We start from the raw sequence: 17,066 nt of genomic DNA, 5'->3' as shown, positions 1-17,066 counted from the left end.
GGAATCTAACTACGTCTTCTTTCTACTCGTGCGTAATAACGCGCTTTAATACCGTCAGTTCTTTTATTTTCACCGGATCCACTGACGCTTTTGACGGTTTCACGAGCCTCTGACCCTCGTTTCGGTTTATCGATCGTCAGTCGTTTACGCGCAAATTGAAGATTGTTTCGTACTTTGGGAACGACTCTATATCGAATGAATGTCAATTCGCAATCTACGCGTATTTTTTTTTCTTCGACTCGACCGATCCTCATATATGAATGAGTTATTTTAAACCGTGTCTACATCAGTTCGCTTTTCATCCGGTCCCTCATCTCAGACGGCTATAGGAATATCGGAAGTTCGTCGAGTCTTTGCGGTGATAATTCCCGGTATTCCAATTTCCTCTGCGTTATTATCGCGTTGTAAGAAGGAAGTGCCTCGTAGAGAATAGTCAGGTCTTATTATACGTACACTCAGTAATGCGACCATAAAACGACTGCCTGCAGGATATCCGCAGCGTCGGCAGACGGAGGTATTACAATACTATATACCGAGTTAATTATAACCGTTCATTTAGCGATCTGTTTAACAGGGTCCTTGGCAGCCTAGCGCGATAGTATAGTTTCCACAGAGAAGCATAAATCCTGGATCGTTTCCTTATGTGCCACAGCTGGTCTCCGCGAAGTGCACGGTGGAAAATCGTAACGGGGGCATTACGGAATACGGTGAGGAATAACAACGAGGTCTCATTGCACGAGGTCCACCCAACAACGGTCAGCAGGTACAACACTGGCACAGAAGACAATTCCTACCGCGCTGCAGGAAATAATGACGACCTGTATATAAAATCCGAGCAGAGCGTTACGTACAGTTAGACCAATTTGCGATTTCGATTTTTCACCGGACGGTGCAGCGCGTGCAGAACCACCATCGACACATGCGGATGAGAACGAATGCAGATGGTGCAGGTATGCGGTAATAGCCCTGGTATGGCAGTACGGCAGCTTAACTGTGCTTAGTCGCGCGTCACTGAGTTCTCTAACAACTATCGCTTTACATGTTACAGGTACGTAGGTAGGTACCTGTACGAAACCGTGGTGCAGTGCAAATCGCGACCTCTTTCCAGAAAACTGTACCTTCGTTGTACACCTGTACGATGCCGATAACGATCAAGAACCCAGCAATGCAAAATCTGTAAAAAATCGATTTAATTTCATCGAAACCCAATCGCATCAACGACGAGCAGCTCTCGACTTACGAGGGTAGAATCTATAAGACTGACAGTATAAAAATGAAAAATTGAAAGGAGTCTCCAGGGCTCGGGAACGGCTGAACAAACGGCGTTAGAATCGGCGGAGTTTAACGACCGGGTCTGTTTCCCGTTGTCAAAGCGGAGGGCTAATCGAGGTGGAACCGCATACCTTATACCTTATACTCGACATGTCGCGGTCGGTGGCATCACCGCGATACTCTCTCGGTGCAGCGACACCAACACCTGCAGACGTGGGTAAAAGTAACAACTGTGGTAGGCCTCAATGTCAACGTCGCTTGTACGTTAATACTACTTGTGGATATAACACACATATTCGACGACGACGACGACGAGGACTTCGAGGACGGTGACGGTGAGGCTGCAGCCTCAGCCTCACTCACACACCGTCACAAAGACGGATCGTGTGTTTCACCACGACACAATATGTACAACCGGGCACTGGCTCCGGAGGCAGGTATACACTCACCTACGTTATAGAAGGTGCACAAGGTGGTGGGAGCGAAAGCTGCGTGGCCCCCGCGGACCCTCCGCGAGCATACAGTCGCATTCGAGAGGTTGCGGAGGCGCGTTATTCAGTCGACAAACGTCCGGCCCCGTGGTCGCCACCGTGGACCACCGTTTCTCCGCGATAAATCCCTGATTGTGCAAGAAAATCGTGGATCCTCAGATTCTCCGAGGTGGTGACAGTCGTGCGCGCGGTTCGCCGTTGGAGGAAGTAGTTTACGCAAGGTTTCGGTTTCTGTGCATAATTGTTTCCATCTCATCTCGCTTCATACTCGTCGGAGTGTGTGACGAGAGATTGCCGCAGAGGAATCGCGATGTACGGAATTTATTACATCCCCGAGGATCCATCCGCTGAGGGTTAATCAGGATCAGATTTACACAAAAGGTAGGCGATGTGGAGGTACCTGCAGCTGCTGCTCGCGTTCGGTGTGAGAAATCGAAAATTTTGTTACCTGATCAACGATTTCGCAGATTTTTACAAATTCCTTTCTTCTTCTTGTAGCTTGTTTGTTCTTCTGTCTTTCTTCTTTGTTTCATATTTTCGCAACAGTATAAGCAAGCGATTATATCGGAATCGGATAGATACGTGTGAAACGAAATATCTCGTCCCTGTGCGTGTGTGTGTGTGTGTGTGTGTAATAACAGCGTTATTATTATTATTATAATCATCATGTATATTAAACCCCGCGAACAGCTACCAACGAACAACGAAGTTGCGGATGATTGCCTCATAATTAATGTGCGACTCGATGAATATTGCGATTTAATAAACGTGTGTATAACGCGTGTTACGAATATACACAGGAACTGTGAATGCGCGGGAAAATTGTGCACATGGGAACCATAGTTGGTAATTATGAGTTACATCCACCGCGTGCAGGCATTTAAACCTAAAATTATGCACACACGGGATGTGTGAAATATTAATATTGCGATTGTAACAGAATTATATCATAACATATTCGTTGCTAATATTCTTATTATCTATCTATAATAATACAATGCCTCGAGTGTATTTAATTTCGATTCCGAAACTGCAAAATAATAACAATAATAACAACAACAACAATCTAGCTACACAATAAAAGCAACGGATAATGAGATTATTATATCTACTCACTTTTAGTTTTACGCCAGACGAGTCTCGTCATTACACACCCGTCGCGTTATTATCGCTCTTATTTACCTCGTGTATACTTGCCACTAACACAAACACACACACACACTGTATTAGATGGTACAGAGCAGCCTTCCGACGTGCTAACGATGCGAGCCGTCATGTTATCCTCTCGGAATCATTCCCGAAGAGAAGAATAACTCTTGCTCATAGACCAGGCCTCGGTCTAGTCCAATAACCAATACGATCCTTATCTATTATACCTAGTACACCTGGTATACCAACTTCCTATCGTATTTGAATGAGCCTCGCTACTTTACGAGTCCTTGCATTTAAGTTCACTCGGGGTCTAGTCGCGATAAGAATTTTACTCAGCTGAAACGGTAGCAATGACAACGCCTTTCTTGTATTACTATTCCTGTAATTAGACCTGCAGCCTTGCACGTTTATATCTGCGTTTATACAACGTACTGCAAGGATGCTCACGAGTAGAGATATTTTTTCAGACCTTCGGATGCGATAAGGATTTGGTACGAGGCACATTTTTTAAATCAGCACTTGTCGCAGTGATTCCACACGCAGTAATTGAGTATTGAATATTATTATGAATAATAAAGTTGGGTTAGATAGTGTTTTGAAAATTGAGAGAAATACGTCGGATTCGATCGATTTTATTCTACCTTGGCACGTTTTTTTCGATCAACTATTTTCCACAAGTTCACCGGGATACAATTTTTTTTATTATCTTTTACTGTTGAATATTCTATTCTCTAAGATCACACGAACGTCAATTTCGATCAACAAATATCAACATTCAACTGAGCGTTGGAGAAAAAAATCAATCGTCAAGCCAATTAAGTAAGAGTTGAATCGATCGAATCTGACGATTTTTTTTAAACTTTACATTGCTTTATATTGCTTATAATTTGAAGACTTTTTTCGGTAGATTCAAAGTAAAAAAAAAAATAAAAATCCTCTTACCTCACGGGTAGAAAAATTTTGTCGATACCCAATGTGCGATAATTAGTTATTAAAATGCATGATTAGAAAAGTACCGATTCAAGCGTATAAGAATTAATTCGTTGCCCATTTTTTTTTCTTTGGCAAAAACAATCCGTGTGAAAATAAAAAGTGAGAAACGAGAACCGAAATAAATCGAACGTCACTATCAGCCTGAGTGCGTAGGCGGACAAATTCGTGGTCCATGCCGATGAGGCTGATCCGAGCTACTCTCTCGGCGTGACGTCATCGGCCTGACTAATGCCTGCCTGCGAGTCAACTTAGCGATTCGAGAAACCGCGACTACTCGCAAGTTATTTGACTTGAATACCTACTCTGGGTGAGTAATCCGTAGAATGCAGTACAATTCGAGTACATATTTCCAAGTGCTTTCAATTCGCCGGACGATCGTCCCGAGTATTTTTGGACAAGCATGCATCACACCGTCGTCAGCGTTACTCAGACTCGAAATTAATCTTTCCACGTTGCAAGATCGCAATATACCGAGTTATGCGCACTGCACTTCGTCCCGCCGATAACGCTCGAGATAACGCGATCTATACGGCGCAGCGATCGTTCTAGATCCTTCTCTCTCGATCTCTGCGAATTTACGCCGTTTCGAATCGTTCGTTTTCTCGGAAATCAACATTTCCGAATCGTTGATACAAGAATTTGCAAGTTTTTCTCACAGGTAAATACTCCCACAAATCAGTGTGATAATAGTTGCAGAACAGCTTCAAAGAAAAGAAAAAAAAAAAAGAAAACTTGAGACAAAGTTGGGGGAAATTTTTCTGAACAAAAAAACCAATCAATTTTTAAATTAAATTTATCAATGGTGCAATTCACGAGTATAAAAATCGACTTTACAAATCATCGTTCCAGTCAATGATTTGCACAATCGTTTATCCTTCTTAATTCCGTCAATTTTCCACACCATGATTAGTAAAAATCGTAACATCGTTGGCTAATGATAAAAAGAGGCTGAAGTGTCAGAGGAAGGAAGCCTGCACAGTTAAAAATGATTGTGAATTTACAATACAAATTTACAGTCAACAAAAGAGTCGTCAGTTTACAAAATGAGATAGCAAATATACAAACTCCATGAATCGACGTAAGTTGTTATATATTTGTCTGAAATTTACCGTAAAAATGAATCGATCTTACTAAAATTTATGCGACAAGTAAAACAAGAAAGTAATTTGAATTTCCCCATAAATTGTGTAAAACAAGTAAATTTATCGTATAATTTGTAGATTGAAAAACGACGAACGTTTGTTCTAAATGTAAATTCATTGTCCCGTATCCGAATAATAAACTTCGAATACCGAGTAGGAAGTTCCTTAAAAAAAATTTCAACAGTGTGGCAGGTGCCTGCTTGTGACATGACATCGCGTTCCATGAAGTAGATTAGTTACAACTATATGATAGCCGTAGGGTTTAGCAGCCGCTTTTCAGTTTCCTTGCCATAATCCTAGTGTCCAAGTTACTATAATAATATAGACATCGCGGTGAAGACGTTGCGGAATGGTGTAACCTGAGGCTGTTTGCAATTTTCCTTCTTCAAGTCTGCGAGTGTATAATACCTACGTTTCACGTACGGATGTAGGTTGTAGGTTGCAGCGACGAATGTACGTACGTACGTACGTATAACTGCAGAAACGAGTATATGGGTATAAAAATAATAATTGTGTACGTAACATATATGTATATATATATATATATATATACATTCGAGTATATTTCCGTTATTTCAAAGCAATTTTGACCAGTTAAACACACGTCGGTCACAGTACGTATAATACGAACGAACTTCAGTTTCTGCAGTCGAGCTGCACAGAGATAATGGCTGTAATATACTGATTTATTGGAATGCCTGTATAACGATACGCGGAGAAGGATAAAACGGAATCTCTCGACGCGGTAGTAAACGGAGAAGAAAAAAAAAAAAACAATAACAACAATTGAAGAAAAAGGGGCAGCCAAGAACGCCGAGCACGTCACCTGAATTACACTTTACGGTATATTCCGTTTAACAGCTGAGGTTGGCGGGGGGGGGGGGGGGGGGGGGGTTTATTTGTTCTAAGAATTTTGTTAAACGACTCCTCAGGCAGTTTGCGAGAAGAAAAATAAGAAGAGAAACGAAAGCACGAGAAGACGAGAAGATTTATTGGCTGCACTGCGCGGATGTCTGGAAAAAAGAAAACAGTAATTCAGTAATTTAGTAATTCAGTAGTAATTCAATAATTCGTGACGACACGCAGACGCTGGACGGCACGGGCATTATGGGTTTGCGGTATAACAATGCGCGCCGTCACGTATCGAGGGCGTATAATTAGGCATGCATATGGCTATTTTCGAGCGAAACCAGGACTATGAAAGTAGCGCCCAGATTGTGACCCTCCGTTTATTTCTAAATTCCATTACCCGTGGCGCACGTGCGTGCATTGCGTGCGGCGCAAGCGCGAATAAATTGGAAAGTCGCACGTAAAGTCGCGTGGTCACCTGCGCCTAGACAAGGTATGTATGTATGTATGTATATGGGATGGAATACGACACAAGTCGTTGGAACTGGGCAACGCCTATGCATACACGAGTGTGTGTATGTGTATGTGTATGTGTATATATGCGCATGGTAATATTCTACATGCGCAAATTGCAGGCGCGGAAGAATGCAAAGAAACGGGAAGCCCCGATCATCGGATATCAAGCTAGCAGGGCAAAAGTCCGGAACGAAGACAAACGGCGATGAAAGAGGGGAAGAAGAAAACTGGCGAAGAAACAGAAGCCAGATCGAGATACCAAGGAAGAGAGAGAATGAAGCGTTTGCTCGTCCTGGGTCAAGTGTTTTTGGACGGGAATATGAAGAGTAAATAGACAAAATAGTGAAAAAGATGAATAAATTATAAGCTAAATAGTGAGTATATATGGTACGAGATTAAAAGGAGCAGTGAACTAAGAATAAGAATGAGTATGAGAAAAGGGAAGACAATTATAGATGAACTGGGAGAGGAATAAAAGTAAACAAATATACAAAATGTATAAATAAAGAAACAAATATAAATAAGTATAAATGGAAGCGTAAATAAAGTAAAATTAATAAAACAAGATAACAAAATACAAAGTAGAGAAATAAATGGATAAATAAGATATAAAGGATGGTCTGGAAAATTTTCAACCTACGAAAGATTCAAGATTAAATTTCCATTTCCGTTAAATTTATTTTTATTTTTTCACACAGTCTCCTTGTAAGTTTACACACATTAAGGTCGAAAATTTTTCAAACCACCCGTTACATTTACATTAAAACATTAAAACAAAATATCGATAAAACGAAGAGTATAAAAAAGTAATAAGTAAATAAATCAGATTAACATAGAATGAAATAGATTTTCGATAAATAGAAATAGAGAGAGAGAGAGAGAGAGATTATTTATTCGATCCTGATGCAATGCCCCCTCCCCCCCAAAGGATAAACAGCAACGTACTAATTAGAAAAGTATCAACAAATAGAAAATAATTTCAAGTCCTTAAGAGAATAACAAAGTTGAAGTAAAGAGAGAGCGAGAGAGAGAGAGAACACGCGATGCACCGAGGTGCCTGAACTTGCGGCGGACACGGGGTGATGCAACGCCTCCCGCAAGCTCCGGGGTGCACTGAACTTCGCGCCTATGAGGCCCTAGATGCCTCTCCGGGCCCCGTCCAGCAGCGTGTAGCTTGACCACAGACCACCGGATATCGGCTGACCCAGCGAGCCGTAGCTGCGCGAGGTATCAAGACGCGTGTAGCTCGGAAAAACTGACGTGAGCGGAGGGTTTCGGGCCCGTTCTTGAGTTGCGCAAGGCTCGTTTCAGCGGTTTCGCGACAGACCCCGTATCTTTTCTTTTTTGCAAATTTTCGTTTGTTTGTTTTTCACATTTTTGTTACACGGAAGAACATTTTTTTTTTTCTTACCTCAAATAATTTCTATCTTCTGTTTCTAAAATAACCAAAACAGAGAACAAAAGTACACGACTGTTTGTTGTTTTTCTTTCCTTTTCTTCATCTCGGTACTGAAAGATTTTTCATAAGAAATAGAGAGACATTTCGAAAACATCTAATCCTCCGAAATTAGATTAAATATATATTCAGGTGGAAAAACTTCGATATCCGATACATAACAGATTATCAATCGATTTGATCGTTTTCAAAACAAAAAGAAACAAAATAAAGAAACATCCAGAAAAAAAGTTAATATCTTTGAGTGTCAAAATAATCATGTAAAAAAAATCTTTAGTCAAATCTGATATGCGAAGAGTCAACTCAGGTTAAATTGACATGGAACGCCCCGTATACACGGTTTTTCAAACTTTGAATCGCTGAATCGTCGAGGGGCGGGAGGGGGGTGGATCAGGATCCCCCCTCTTCTCACGAGCCAACGGAGAAGGCGATTTTCGCGCGTTATCTAGGCTGAGTTACCTCCGAGGTCGGACATGGCGAGCGGGGAGCGACCTTGGGACCTTGGGCCCCGGCCCCCTTCGCCCTCACGAGTGTCCCCGGGCCCCGGAGGGCGACGCTGAGTAGTCAGGAGCGTGTTTGTGTTTGTGTTTGTGCTCGGCTCGCATACGATGACGATCGGATCGCTCGGCAAGCGGCCGCCGCGGTGTTGGGCCCCGGGCCCACTCGGGGCCCACTCGGCTATTCCTCTCCGAGGAATTCCTGGCATCCCATCCCCCCTTTGCCCCCTCCTTTCCCTTCCTCTCAACCCTCCTCGCACCAAATAAAAGGACCTCGACGGCCTTGACGTGCTTCTACGCCATCGTATACCCCGGATCCCCACCGATAGTCTGACCCCCCTGAAACACCAACGTTTATACGTCTTGTGCCTACACCTATTCCGCAATATCGCGCGTTTCATCTTTAATTACCGAATTATAAGTCCATTTGAAACGATTTGTGGATTTATGCGCTCTGTGATTTTCGCACGAATACGCTGAACCAGGACGAGTATCGTGGAGATTCGTATCGAAGATCGCTTGGATTTGTCACCGATGATAATTAACCCTATAACGGCCAAAGGAAGGGGGTGAAAAACAACCCACGCGAATTTAAATTTCCCGCTGCACTTTATTTTTGGGACTTACGGACAAAGTTTTTTCACCCACGTGATTCTGAGTTAAAATACAAAGAAAATGATACCCTATAAGTACAGCACCCTTAACGATACATCATGATGTATTCGAGAGATGGAATTTACGAGATTGGGACTTATTTTCACCCCCGTCACCGAAATAGGTAAAAAAAAAGAAATAACGTCACCGTTCTAAGGTTTATTCCCTCGAATCTGTAGTCTGAAAAAACGTTGAAGTATCCGTGAAAATCGGCATTTCATTCAACTACTGCAGTAAAGGGCCTCTTTGTCTTCGATTGGATCAATGCTCGGTACGTGTTTCTCGTGTGTCTTCAATCTTTGCCCGGAGAGTTCCGCAGCTTGCGCTGGAGGGCAGCTGCCGAGTATCGCATAGATGCAGGAGGCTTCGTGTAAGGCACCATGCACTACCGATCTTCCAGGTTACGATACAGTTCGCTTTGCGGCCTGCGGTTGCAGCGGTCTCAGCAGCTCCCGCGGGGCCCGCGGGGCCCGAGATTGCCGGGAAGAACGCGCGTAACTCAGCCCTTCGGAAGCCACCAAGTTACGACTCTAAGTATGTAGTCTGCAGACGTCGCGTCGTCGCGCTGATCGAAGCCGAGGGGCTTGAAGTAAGGAAATCAAACTTTCAGGAAATTCAAGTTACGGTAAAGTACAAAGTAAAATTATACTGGAGAGGGTAGTTTGCTCGACGAATGGGTGTAAAAAATAAGAAAAACCGAAAATCGGAATGTCTAGGATTCAGAATGTAAAAATATCGGAAATAAGAAATAAAGAAAGATCGAAAGAAAGAAAATTTCGATTTTGATCTTTCGGAATTTCGATATCTCGGATTTTGAAATTTTCTTATTTAGTCACTTTCAGAACTTTGAATCTCCGGTTTAATATCATTCTCTACTTCGTTGTTTCGTGAAAGTTTGATTTCTTTGCTATAGAAGTTTCGCGTGATCGTATTTTTGGCAGACGATCGAGAGCCGCGATCGCAAAGCGAGGAGAAGGAGAAAGACGAGTAGAAGGGAAAAATGATCGATTACAGAATAGACTAGATATCCTCATCGATCATCATCGCAGTATACGTCTATCCGAGTGAAAATTGATCGATGATCCAGAGACTGGGGCGAACCGATCTTTATATTACATTGAATTATCGTACCTACTCTAAACTCGGCGATCGATTGGGCGTGGAAATTACCGCTGGAAAGTTATGAACGTCATTGATCTCGATCGTTTTCTCCTCAGCGTTTTTCGCATGGTCTGATAACCGCGACTGGACCATCGTCGGCGTGCCGTTTCCATCCACACAAAGACGGGAAAAAAAATTCTTCCCTGCGTCTTTGCATCCCGAATTCTTTGACCGCGAACCAGTGAGGCGTTTACGTAAGGATGACCAGGCCTTTTTCACCGTCGGAATAATTTCTTTGCCGAGTGAGATGAGCGCGTTAAACGATCTCGAACGATTCGATCGCGATTTCTTTTTCCATTACCTCTCCGATCTTTCCGATTGTTGTGAAAAGTGAAAATTCGGCAGGTATAACCTATCAAGCAAGCCGATCGTGAGATAAATTATCGATAAATAATTGCGGTGAAAATGTTTCCCCCACAATTTTTTCCCCGCTGATACGGATGATGATGATAATTTTACGCCCGACGTATATTACCTACTCTTCTAATTCTTCTCCTTCTTATTCTCCGCGAGTCTTCTTGCGATCGTAACTCAGATCGTAACGTGGCTAGGCTACGTCGCTTGATTTAGTAAGCGTCAATTATTAACGAGCTCCGCATCGTCCTTCCCCGAGTCTCTCCTTATTATCATCCTTAACTCGTCTCATCTTCGTCTTTTACCCACAATCTTGAAGGTGTACAACCGCGACGATTCGCCTTCCTAAGTTCCTAGGCCTTCGCAAGATCCCGTGCAGGTGTTAAGCCGACGTAGCTTTCCCATACGGAAAGCCAAACCATAACCTGAGAGACGATTAAATTAGCAGAGCCACTAGACGCACCGAGATTTATTCCAGGCATGCCTCATTCAACATATCACGAACATTGCAACGAGTGAGTAAAAATCTCATCTCAAGATTTACAGACGCGATTAAATATCATCGAACCCCGACTGAAAGCAGCTTCGCGTAAATTTCTTTCACTTATAGGATATTCCACTAAATTTTATTATCCATCGGGATAAAATAAAAAATGAAAAAACTAACAAAAAAAAAAAAAGAAGAAAAATTAACCAGCATCCGTTTCCGTAATCATTTGATGAATCCGTGCACGAAGAAACCTTGTTTTTCTTCTTTTATTTTTTCTTAATAAAAATTTCCCCGTTGATATTACGGTTTCTTTTTTACCTACCTTATATATCTATACCGCAGCTTGTAGAAAGTGATTTCTTCGAGGCAGAATCGAGGTTCGCCCTGAATATAGACACGTATATAGCTCGATTGAACAGGAACTGATTTATGCACACCATAAAAATTTCAAGTAGGTATATATATATATATATATATATATATATGTATATATTAGGCGATGTACTTTGAGACTCGTTTTTTTTTTCTACAGCGAGAGTAAAAGTCGAACGATTCGTTTCATCGCAACCTCGAGTTTTATTCGGTATTTCAAAGCTCTTGCACGCTTTCCACCATAGATTTGTTCTCGGGAAGAAAGTAGTCACGTTTTCAATGTGACTCACAAAGCGGAAGTGGAATCTTGGTCATTAGAACTGTTTCACTCACCGCTAAATACGTCAAAGATCAAAGTATGGACTGACGTGTATCATAATTTATTGTATAATTTATATTACCAGTTTTATGCTAATCGTTATTCAACTGGAAAATTACATAAATATTTTAATGTTTTAAAATTCAAGGTTGTTAAACGATGATGAGCTTGACGATAATGTTATTATTATTATAATACTTTTTATCATTATTGTTACATTCCAGGGATAATTCAGAACAGAAATATCATCTCGTTTCTATGCAAGACTTAAACCTTATGGGAACTATTTTTTAATCGTTTATTTAAGACTTAAATTCTATTTTTGAGATATCGTTGTTCTGTATTTTGCAGAATTGCACTTCTAAGATGTCGATGTTGATGGTATTATAATGATTCCGAGAACATAGTGAGAGTTATAAATAAACAAAGTGTTGAAAACGCGCGCATGTTTTCACAGAATAAATGTACTTGTGGGAAGGTTATGTGGACTAGAAAAGACTTGCTAAAAACGAATCCGATGTCAAAATTTCAATATTCAAAATATCGGATCCAATTTGGCGAACTGAAAATATAAAAATCGATCCGATTCGGTTGAAATTTGTTACTCAGGGGTTATCGGGGTCTTATTTGATGACCAAAAAAACTATCCCATTTTTATTCCGCCATATTAGATCCAGCATTTTGAATTTTTCTTAGAAAATTTTTCCCACACTCGTAGAAATTTCCGCAAATACGGGAAAAGAAGTTAAGCAACGTTGCGCAGGTTCTTAGGGCGCTACAAAATCGCGTTACGGGTTCCACGTACGATCAGAGAGGGAGAGCAGGCCGCATGGCACACATATTTGCATGGGAGAAAGCAGCCGGGCCCCTGGGCCCGTGGATATCGGGCCCATTAGCGAGGGTTGCGTAAGAGGTTGTAATAACCAGCGGCCGGATTCGATCCCCAAGTATTATAGTTATAACCAACTTTTCAACTCGATTCCTTGTCTCTTTCAGAATTATGCGGTGGTTCGGTTCGCAGGCCGAGGCTCCCCCGAGACTTCTGAGGCTGAGTCCCCTTCGCCCTGAAGAAGACCCGGAAGCCGCGATGCTGAGGCTGCACGTGACGGGCTCGACGCGATTAAGAGGTGGGACCTCCACTAACCCTTGAAGTGGTTAAATTTTTTCAACTTTTTTTTTCTCAAGGTGCCCCTCGAAAAATTTGTAAAAAATATTTTAAAAAAATTGGTGTAAGATCTGAAGAAGATACGAAAATATTTAGAGTTTGCTACCAATTATTGTAATATTTCTTATTTATTTTTGTGTGTACACTTTACTTAAGGAAATACTTAGTTTTCGAGAACTCAAATATGCTAAATCGTTTTTTTTCTTTCTTTTTAATTGTAACCAAAGAGTATAAAAATGATTTTCAGATAAATGAGATAAAATTAAATTTCTTTATAAGTAAAAAAGATTTTGATAAAGAAAATTATGTTTTATCAAATTTTATTTTTCCTCGAAGCCTCAGTTTTTCGCGAATCGGATCTTCCGCGAACCCGTGACACAACCGGATCGAACAATGCAAAGAACATATAAGCTGACGATCCTCGAGCGAGCTACGCGGCTTTTCATCCGTAGTCAGGATGCCTGCGGCTGCCGCCCATCCTGTCTCTCCGATTAAAACCCGCCGCGATATCCCCGAGCTCATTCAGTTTCTTTCACTCATTCTCTACGGCAGCATGTCGATCGTCGCTGTTCTCTACAACGACGCAGCCACCGATCCAGCCGGGGATCCACGGTCCAAATGTGCCGAATTCACCGCCCCCCGATCTTCCGTCTGCAGGTCGACCACGATATTTCGATGTAAATATTTACCGGTTTTTAACGCGGTTTATCCGTGACGTGTGTCTCGATCTCTCTGTCTGTGTTCATGTGTGTGTGTATGTGTGAAGCGGTGACGCGGAGCCTCTTGTTTTTACGACTCGAGTCGATCACCGACGGGTCTTTAGTTAGGAACATGGCTTCACCAGCTAATAATACGTGTAATGCAATATCTGTGATTCAATTTTTATTTATTAACACCGCGTTTTTCACATCTTGTGTAGTTTCGTTCGCCCCCCCCCTTTTTTTTTTTTCTTTACTCCGTGAATCCATCTGACGAACTTTTGTGATCGTGAAGTTAATTTTTTTTTTTTTAATCGTCTGAGGATGAATTTCACTTGAAATTTCGAAAAGTTTGTGAAAAATTTTGTGTCGGAAATCTTTGCGATAGATGTAAATGTATGTATATATATATATATTGGAATGAAATTTGAACACTCGTTTGTGAATCGAGTCGTGGTTTCGTGGTGCGTACGTGCCTTGCGAAAATAACCACTTTTACTTTGACCGCCCGTGGCTAAAGGGGACGGCACGTGTGACGAGAGGTCAGATTTAAACGCGATTACATACCGACAACATCCTAGAAGAATTGTATTTATATATGTGTATACATATACATACAGCACCGCGATAAAATGTTATTATATAAAATAAAAAAAATAAAAAAAAACGCACACCGAGAAAGAAGATTAGCTAACGCGAATATATACGATAGAATACACTCGTCTTACACGATACAATATTTCGTAATCGATTAAAAACAGAATTCAAGGACGTAGGTAACACTCTTTCCCCCCCGGGTTAAATTTTCGAAACAACAACGACGAAAAACGAGTTTCGCTTCGAGTGTAGCCGCGCGTTTAGTTTATCACGGTCGATTAACCAGGGAACGCGATGTTTCAGACATGTCACCGCTTCGATGGGTCAGACGGAAGTCCTCGAGCTCGGAATCGGAGCGTAACTGTTACAACGTGCAGACATCGGAGGTTACGACGGAGCGAGTGGCGTCCTCAAAGAAAGAGAAGCAGAAGCGGTCGCAGGAGGACCGTCGTCGTGGGGCTCGAGAGAAGCGGAACCCGCTTTTGGACCGGGTGCGAAACGCACGGCTGAGCTTCTTCCGGGAGCAGGATCCTCCGGGGGACCAGGAACACCAAGGGCTGAGTCTGAACGCGGACGAACGACTGAACGAGATGGTGCGATTGAGGGGGGGGCGGCCGCCTAGCGTTAACGAGGACCGACGATCCCTCTGCTGCAGCGAAGTCCAGCTTTCGTCGAGGGCGGATCTGCAGGAGCGGTCACTGCGGGGCCGGAAACGTCGATCCAAGTCGCAGAGCCGATTGCCGAGCGCCGCGCCGGACGAAGAGGACGTCGCGACGCCGTTCTCCAGCTGCTCGCTTTTGGGCCCGACGATATCCTCGTCGGACGACGTCTGCGGTCCAGAAAACTCCCGGGCGTCTAGGTCGAGGTGGTACAACGGAAGTGAGGCTGGATTTGATAGCGTCACGCCGTCGAGTTGTCTCGCGGCTAAGTTCAGGGCGATGCAGGATCGGTACCTGAAGAGCTCGACCAGTCGACTGATCGCCAAGTTCTACAAACGTGAAACACAGCCTGATCCTGAGGCCTCCGAACGACGTCGACTCCGCAGCTTCTCCTACGGCACGCTTCCTGGACTCGATGAACTCCGGACCAACCCCCTCTACGTCGACAACGAACCCGAGGACGACAACGACTCTGGTATCCTCGACAATGACTCCGCCACCAGCTCCCTACTCGACGATCGTTACGACGGCGCTGATCCTCCTCCGAGACTTCCACCCCGCAGGACTTCCGTCCCGACACTTCTACCCGGGAAGAGAGGCTGCTCCGTCATGGGACTCTCTTGCAGCAACGTCGCTCTTGGGATCGAACGTGATCCTTTGGGCAAGGCGAACGTTTATCAGGCCACAAACTCCGAGCTTCTCACGAGGCGGGAGGCCGACGAAACCGCGGTGCCTCCGAGGGGGCAACCCTTGTCCGTCGTCAGGGACAGGTCCTACACCCCGGAGACGATCGTCGTCCGACTAACGCGCGAGGAGGTGGACCAGTCACTGGGGATCTTCATCGCCAAGACACCCGAGGCCAGGCCAGGATACCTGGTGGCCCACGTCGTGCCAAACGGACTGGCGGATCGGGAAGGAACGCTGAGGATAGGGGACGAGATCCTGGTGGTTAACGGACGTCGGTTGAGAGGCTGCACCATGGCGGAAGCTCGGCGACTACTGGCCGGGGGTGGGACGCAGCTCGAGGTCGTCGATATCGTGGTCTCTAGGATGCGACGAGTCTCCGACGAAGAGCAGGACGAAGCCAGGCACCACGGGAGGGCCAGGAAGCTCAGGGAGAGCAGCGTCGACTACGAGAACGTCCTAGTCGAGAACGGGCACGGCCTCATCCCCGAGGTCGTCGTCTCCTCCCCGAAGTCGCATTTTCGCAAACACCACTCCAGGGCTCATCGCGATCCTCGAAGCGACTCCAGCGTATCAATTTGCTCGGAGAAGTCGAGCCCGTCGTCTTCTCACTCGTCCCAGTCCTCCCATAGCGTATCGACATTCTGCACCCTCCCCAGGCGACCCCGAAGCACAGTTTCTACCTTTCACACCGTCGTCTTCGAGAAAGGATCCGGGAAGAAATCACTCGGGTTCACAATCGTCGGTGGAAAGGACAGCCCCAAAGGAAGCATCGGTGAGTTGGTCAATCTCTGAGTCACTTTTCAACTTTCGAGGGTGGTTTGACCCCCATAAAGTGTTTAATGGCAGATAAAAAACAATACGTGTCTCTTAGTTTTTAGTCTAGTATAACATGTTACAAAAGAAATCAAATCGCAGAGATCAATGTGAAATATCCTTCTTGTGAGTTCTCGAAGTCGCTATTCTGGTTGTATCTACCTACCTTACCCTTGTCCTTTTATCAAAACGCGTTTTTTTTCCCAGGTATTTTCGTCAAGTCAGTACTGCCTGGAGGCCAGGCTGCCGAAGATGGCCGACTGCGAGCTGGGGACGAAATTTTGGCAGTCAACGGTCAGGTCTGTCACCATTTGGCGCACAGGGAGGCGGTTCAGCTGTTCCGTAATATCAAGCGCGGATCGGTTGCTCTTCATCTCTGCAGACGTGCGAAGCACCGGGAACCGCAGTGAGTATTTCAAATTCCTTCCGAACACGTTGAAACGTAGTTTAAGTCACAGACCGTGCATTTTGAACTCTAGAATTTATACTTGATCTTTTATTTTCGGTCAATACTGCACGACTTATGCTTAAAAAATAAATGCAATTTTTTCCTGTTTCAGAACCCAGAAGGCCAAGTCGTGCGCAGACCTTTTACTTGCCGACGCGTAGCTTGGAATTTTTTAAGAAAGTTTTGAATATTGGTACAAACGACGTTGTACATAATGAAATACTGTATATATTTGTAAAAAGTTGACAAGAAATAAAATAAAGCGCTCGATACTTTTCTAT

The 17,066-nt window shown here is 43.7% G+C and overlaps 1 protein-coding gene across 2 annotated transcripts; it reads left to right on the top strand.

Moving 5' to 3' along the window:
* Window positions 1-2,012: 2,012 nt before the first annotated feature.
* LOC124415047 (E3 ubiquitin-protein ligase LNX-like) lies at window positions 2,013-17,047 on the top strand. Of its 2 annotated transcripts, XM_046896312.1 has the most exons (5): window positions 2,013-2,144; window positions 12,715-12,845; window positions 14,482-16,296; window positions 16,545-16,743; window positions 16,898-17,047. In XM_046896312.1, exons 2-5 carry the CDS (start codon window positions 12,719-12,721, stop codon window positions 16,944-16,946), a joined length of 2,190 nt encoding a protein of 729 aa, XP_046752268.1. In that variant the 5' UTR covers window positions 2,013-2,144; window positions 12,715-12,718; the 3' UTR covers window positions 16,947-17,047. The 2 variants fall into 2 exon arrangements, with proteins under 2 accessions (XP_046752268.1, XP_046752267.1); XM_046896311.1 differs by lacking the exons at window positions 2,013-2,144; window positions 12,715-12,845 and adding an exon at window positions 13,311-13,560.
* Window positions 17,048-17,066: the final 19 nt, after the last annotated feature.

Source organism: Diprion similis, chromosome 14, assembly GCF_021155765.1.
Source record: "Diprion similis isolate iyDipSimi1 chromosome 14, iyDipSimi1.1, whole genome shotgun sequence".
NCBI lineage: Eukaryota > Metazoa > Arthropoda > Insecta > Hymenoptera > Diprionidae > Diprion > Diprion similis.
This window is presented reverse-complemented; position numbering and strand designations above follow the sequence as displayed.